General features: G+C 32.2%; 1 protein-coding gene across 1 annotated transcript; it reads right to left on the reverse strand.

The window, feature by feature from the left end:
- Positions 1 to 2,409: 2,409 nt before the first annotated feature.
- Positions 2,410 to 6,411, reverse strand: LOC100261869 (uncharacterized). The gene is made up of 7 exons (XM_002268065.5): positions 5,741 to 6,411; positions 5,110 to 5,190; positions 4,274 to 4,348; positions 3,877 to 3,921; positions 3,704 to 3,793; positions 3,395 to 3,496; positions 2,410 to 2,751 (listed from the first exon to the last, which is right to left on the reverse strand). The coding sequence occupies exons 1-7, from the start codon at positions 6,341 to 6,343 to the stop codon at positions 2,566 to 2,568; spliced, it is 1,182 nt and encodes a 393-aa protein (XP_002268101.2). The 5' UTR covers positions 6,344 to 6,411; the 3' UTR covers positions 2,410 to 2,565.
- Positions 6,412 to 6,897: the final 486 nt, after the last annotated feature.

A 6,897-nucleotide genomic window follows, 5' to 3' on the forward strand; every position in this document is an offset into this window, starting at 1 on the left:
GGGTTAAAAAAAATTTAAACACAACAAATGTAAGCATAAGAGGAGCAAATAAATAAATAAAAAAGTTAGAGAAATCAAATTTAGATTTTATAGTGGTTCGCTACTTCCTTACTTACGTTCATTCTTTTCAAACTCCTAATCGAGTGAGAGTTCTACTAACTTAAAGCTTCAACCAAGCTTCCAATCACCTTTATAGTTGGATTTCGGCTCCAATTGACTCTTACACAATCTCTTCAAGTTTCAACTCACTTGACGACTTTAACACTTAATTAACAAAAATGAATCTCTCAACCTAGCTCAACAATAACTCAAATACAACTTAAGGTTAGGATAAATCACAAAGGTGCACTAAAAGATATGCAAATGAAGATTTAATGCAACAAGAAAGGAATGGGAGCTTTTAAGGCAAGGAACAAGTGGGTAGACAAATAAATGCAGGTGTTTTCTTGCTCATAAATGCAGGGTAGACAAATATTTATAGGTTTCTAACATCGGGAGCCAAAAAAACCAAAAAACAGTCTCAACCGATCAAGCTGAGGGTTGACCGGTTCACTAGCCATTGGAGCATTTAATGCTTAATAGGTGACCGTTACCCTCGACCAGACCTCAACTGGGAAGAGGTAACTAGTTGACCGGTACCTTGATCGGTTGAGTCAGTTTGGACAGTGCCTCGACCTGTTCATCATTTTTGGCCCGAAAACCTATCTTTTTTTGTTCTTTTTTCTTCTAATACTTAGGCAAGTTCTTTAGGTAAATTAATATGTCAATTTTGAAATGATTTGCCTAAGGTTCATTTGATAAAACTCAGGTTTTGATGAAAATGTAACTTTAAAGCATAAATGAGGTTTTTCAAATATACATGAAATGATATGTAAATGCACTCATGCATTCATATTACATATGTTTCCTATGATTAAAGGTCTTGATCTTGCATTCATTAGGTTCTTTGATGAATTTTCAAATTAACACCATAAATTATTTATAATTCAAATCAATTAGTAATTTAACCATAGTTTGTTATCATCAAAACATGATTATGATAACCCTTACGCTAACAAAAATAATAATTTTATAATCATTAGTAAATTAAAGATAAATAGATCATAATAAAATATGAACACTAATATTATACTAAAAATCATAAATTATACTTTTTGTTGAATGGAATGACATTATTTTGTAGTTACTATTAAAATACGGATATTAATATTCTAATAAAACATGATTATATATTTTTTTAAATTCAAAGAATATAATTGTGTATCTATATTTCTTTTGATATGTTATTTTACATATTTATTGAATTTAAATTTTTAGATTTTAAATCATTTTTAAAAATATAGCACACTCGGGAAAGAAATCAGCACATCAACTATCCTTTGATTTAAAATTTATTTGTCTAATAAATTTTTTTATAAGAATTAAATTATGGGTAGCAAAGAAATAACATAGTCATTTTGAATTATTTTTCATTTATAAATTTTATATGTTACTTGGACTTATTTTAAAATTTTAATTATTCTTTAAAATTAGTAGTCCTATCAACAAATCTAGTATATCAAGTCTCACTTGATTTGAATCATTTGTATAAGAAGAGCATTAGAAAATTATGATTGTATAGGGGGAGAAACCATGGAGTTAATTGGGATTAGTTTTATTTCATAAATTTCTACTATAATTTTGTTAACGAATCTAATACATTAAATCTTATTTGATTTGAAGTTAATTTTTGTAATGAGAAATTTAAAAAAAAAAAATATGATTGTGTGTAAAGGTAAAACCGAGGTTATCATTCGAGATTACTTTGGTTCATTAATTCTTGGTATTAATTGGTTGGTTTTGAATTATTTTTAAAAATGAATAAATCTAGACATTGAGTTTTACTTGATTTGAAATTCACTTATTTAATAAATAAAAAAAGTTTAGAGGAATGTAGTAAAGCATAAATAATTTACATCATATACAAAAATTTTAGGTAGGATGTAGAAAGAAACAAAAAGAAAATTATATTGTTATTTTATTTACTTTTTATACTTCTTTTTATATTTTTCCTGAAAACAACTTTTGGTTTTTCTTTCTTAAATTATTAATTTTTTTCATTTTGTTTTGAAAATATTTGAAACTTCATGCAGTTGAAGTTAAAAAATAATGAGAAGAATAAAAGCATGGTCTATTATCTCAGTTGGTTAGCGCATTGTGCTAATAAAGCGAAGGTAGTAGGTTTTAATTTTTTATATAAAAATTAAATAAATTAAAAATATATAAAATTTTCTTTTATATTTTTTATAATATAACCCAACATAAAATATCAAATTTTAACCCTTATTATAAATATCTTCAATTACTAAAGAGATTTTCTCCTGCATCATTTGATTATTTCACTATTAAGATCCTCTCCAGATGATCAGCTACATCAAGGCCCCCAAGCCATGGGATGTGATGTTAAATTTATTCAACTAGAGGGTGAAAGAAAAAACCTGAATGAGAAGAAGTATCCATCATCTATGGACACAAATCACGTAACAATATATACATAAAAGGAAGAAGGCATCAAAACCCAGTACATCATAAATAATCCATTGGGAGCTCCCAATCATCCTCCATTTCTCTCACTTTTGGACGAAATTTCTTATTCCTGAAATTTCTTCTTGTGCTTTGACTGTGATCAGATCGAACACGTTTGCTTGCAAAGTCAGAATATTCTCCTGGTTCATCTATGGAAGTCCCTCCTTTCCGAGCGTCCCAGAAACCCTAGCATAATAAGCAAATAGGATGTTTTGTTGTCAATAATTAGAAGAAGAAGAAAATAACATCTTTTAACTAGAAACTAGAATTCTTATTGATAAAAGTTTAAAAGCAAATTGTTTTCAACAAAAAACTGAAAAAACAAATACCCTCTTTGACTTTTTCTATTCAATTAAAAGTAATTTATTGATATCAATTAACATAACTAAGATGAACTTGTTATTTATAGGTTCACTTTAGTTATATTGATTGATATCAACCAGGTACTTTTAACTTAATAAAAAAAGTCAAATATTTTGATTTTTTCTATTCAGTCAAAAAACAAACACCACCTAAATCATCAACTATTCAGCTTTTGTCCCTCCATCTTTATATGCCCACACAAGTGACCACCTTGTACAAATGTATTTATAAGAAAAAGGAATCATAAAATGGAAAACATCAGTAGAAACCGGGTTTATTTAACATGCAAATAACCAAGCACAAACAAAAACCAACTACAGAACATGAGTAAGGTTAAGGTTTCATCATGCCCATGAAGTCTGGCTCAAGTGGGGAGGGTTTGTGGGAGGTTTCAGATTAAGTCTCAATGGGAATCAAAAATCACCTATAAAAAAAAGAGAGTAATTGTTTCATCATGCAAATGTACCTTAGTCAGCCTCTGTATGCGTGAGGCAGCAACTTCATGCACGATAACTGTGTCAGATACAACTTCCAGAACATCCTCAACAAACAAAGCATATGTGCTTACCTGAAATTAAAACAAGCAAAATTTGTTCAAACCATGTAGAAGGCCACCCATCTTTTAACAACAAATATTAGAGAGACATAGACAACATGCCAGCATAAATCTTTTTTTTAAAATTTTTTTTAATAGAACCAAAAAGTGAACTACATCACAATCTCTGCTTGAAGTTGCCATTTTCCAAATTAAGAGTAAAAAAACCAGTCCACCTACCAAACTTGATGGAATGAGAGAAATTCCAAATGAATCAAGCTCAAGTGATTCCACTGCCCCAGAGTTGATATTAAAAGTGTATCCTCGCACCTAAAGTATAGGATGTAATTAATAAATATAATTGTGGGATATATGGAGACATGCTTAGGGCTGAGTTGATGAAACATACCCACCTTCCCAATGTTTCTTCGACCTGGCGTTACGACATTGTATCCTACCTAACAAATATAAAAGATTGAGATCTTTAAAATCAGACATAGATCACTGCCTTATAAGATGGTTAACTACCGCCTCCATAACATGCCTAAATGCTGATAATGCAGTTTTATAAGTGGCTAATCATGATCCTCATAACATGCTGAGAATGCGACAAACTGATAGGAGCAAATCTATAGCATCAAGTCGGTGGCAAAAAAGTACCCTGAATAACAAGAATCAATGGTGAACAAGATTGGGATACATGAGATGATTCGAAGTAAAAAATGATGGATTGATCTTATGCACAAACTTAAAGGACGATAACGTTTATTTTGCAAGAGAACAAGTCAAGTAGAAGGCAGAAACTCGCACCAATGTTTCTAGTCCAAGCATTTTATATTCATTATCCATCACACTCTCATCTTGGACCAGCACAACATCACCTACCTGTGAAAAAAAACACCACAAAGTGACGAATGAGGTGCACATTCATTAACAAGACAAATACTGGGGTTAAAAGAATTATTGCTCCACAAAGTAGCATGTTCCTTGATGTACAAGCTACTAACGTTCGCATACAGCTTGAGAACTCAGGATGGCATTATTATGTATCTAGGGTCAAGGCAAATCTACAAAAATCAATGCCAGAATAATGCGATGGAGGTTTTCACTTGCTTACTTGGATGAACCCGGCACAGGCAGTGAAGATCCATCATCCCAGTATGCCTTAAAGTTAGTTGGTGTCCATTATTAAGTATTAGTTGTTTGCAAAACGATGAAAATTTGCAAGGGATTGGGACCCTGGTTGAGATAATTTCCACAATCTAGGTGAAAAACCATGCAAACAGGTGTCCAAGTTGCTTCACTCTCTTATATGGCAAGAAAAAGAACTGACATTCAAATGGAAGCATCTGCTAACAAATGACTACAAAAGACATATCTGTAGGAATGAAAGAAATGATACACAAAAGGAAACCATATTCACTGGTCCTGAACTTCCAGCTTGTGTTAAAGGGTTCGTAACATTTATTTGGCTTTCTATTTTGTGTATACTACACTATTATGTGCTGGTTAGGTTAAGATCATAACCTTGTCGAATTACCATAACCTTGTCTAATTAAACTCCTTATACATCCTATAAAAATTAAGCTCCTTATATGCATTTCAGGAGAGAAAGAAAGCATGAAAAACAACAGAAGACAATTTACCCGGCTAACATCCTCAAGAAGAAACCTTTCTAGCTCACCAGAAAGTAAATTTGGCCTCACTTCTATAACCAGCACCATCCACTGAAAAAGGAAAAATTCAAAATGAACAGACCAAATCACTGATAATTAACAAGAACCTGATTGGTAATAAGAGAAAATAACAAAATTTCCAAATCACATTGTTGCGGATATAGTTCCCGCAATGGAATTGTAGACTGCATGGCTACTTGGGCATTATTTAGTCCTAAGTGCTCCACTCTATTAAGACTCAGGGTCAGAGCCCCCCAATTAGGATTTTGAATTACTTTCTCCCCTTAATTTCCAATTTTGATTAGTATATCCACAAGTCCATTGTATATCATCAGCTGGAAAGAAAAGCGATGACAATGATGATGAGAACACAACTGCCCACAAACGTCAGCGCTACAAATTTCACTGTTTGGGACCATACACATTATCCCTGATATTTCAAGATCATCGTATATAGTAAGCATGCATTTCCTTATTCATTAATACCACTGAATGAAGAATTAAAAATCCTTCACCATACCTTCTAAGTAACAACACTGACAAGTTGGAAAATTCAAATCACATAATTCAAGGGGAGATAAACGCATTATTGATTACTCACGGAGGTGGTGTCCACCCAAAGCTGCGAAACGAAGCCCAAGCTGAGAGCCGATCGAATGCTGATAACTTGCTTTGCGAGCATGTTCGATCTCCGCATCACCTGCCTTCCACTCCTCAACCCCAACCTTTCGTCCACCTTCTCCGCCCCCTCCAGCTCCGAACCACCACCAACCCGAACCAAATCCTCATCTTCAGGATTCCCTGCACTCTTTTCACCTGTCCTCCCTTCCTGTTCCTCCAATTCAAGGAAATCAAAGGCTGAAGAAGTTGATGAATCCACTCCCTTCGTCTCGAACCCAAAATCTCTCTTTCCTTCGTCCTTAAACCCTAATTCGCCGCGATTTGGGATAGCTCTTACGCAAGTCGTTGAATTCAATGCATCAATTTCAGCACTAATCAACCGTGACCCGCCATTTCTGTGAAATATGAGGTGCGAATTGCAGAAAGTAGAGAGCTTTGCATGGTTTCTTGGGTTCCAATCACGAGTAGTGAACCCTAAATTTCGAATTCTGACGGTGGAATTCAGTAGAAGAGTTGAGGGAGCGCAGTCACACATTGTGAAACCCTGGAATTGTGGCTGGATAGGAACACTGAATCCCAACATGATAAGAAGGAATTTTTGCTTAAAAACCTTTAATTACCGAATTAATTAAATGATACGTAGGATGTTTTTCTTTAAGCAATTTCTTCAATCATATGGACTGTTTTAAAAATCATTTGAAATTATTTTATTTTATTTTAAAAATATTATTAATACCGATTTATTTTATTTCCGTCATGTTTAACATATTTTGTAAATTTTTATTATTAATTGCAATAAGCACTAATATAAGTTATTAAGTAATCCATTATCTAAATATACTTTTTTTTCTCTAAATATGGAAAAAACATCACTAATATCACGTAAATATCTTCATATCATATTGTCTCTATTTTGTCCCATTTATTCAATTTGAATCCTTATACCCTGATCTTATTTGTTTGGATCATCTTTCATCCATCTAAATTTTACTATATATGTATTTGTTTGGATCATCTTTCATTCATCTAAATTTTACTATATATGTTTAACGATTCAAATTTGACATTCAGCACATATCACTTCATAGATTTATATATATATATATATATATATATAATTAAAATATGTATAATTTT

The sequence above is a fragment of the Vitis vinifera genome, chromosome 8 (assembly GCF_030704535.1).
Source record: "Vitis vinifera cultivar Pinot Noir 40024 chromosome 8, ASM3070453v1".
NCBI lineage: Eukaryota > Viridiplantae > Streptophyta > Magnoliopsida > Vitales > Vitaceae > Vitis > Vitis vinifera.

Excerpts from the sequence above, each read along its gene's own strand:
- LOC100261869 (XM_002268065.5), bottom strand. The coding sequence starts at position 6,343 with ATGTTGGGATTCAGTGTTCCTATCCAGCCACAATTCCAGGGTTTCACA. Across the intron at positions 5,191-5,740 it reads TTTGGGTGGACACCACCTCC|TGGATGGTGCTGGTTATAGA; the intron begins GTGAGTAATCAA and ends TTCCTTTTTCAG. Across the intron at positions 3,497-3,703 it reads CTCTCATTCCATCAAGTTTG|GTAAGCACATATGCTTTGTT; the intron begins GTAGGTGGACTG and ends TTTTAATTTCAG.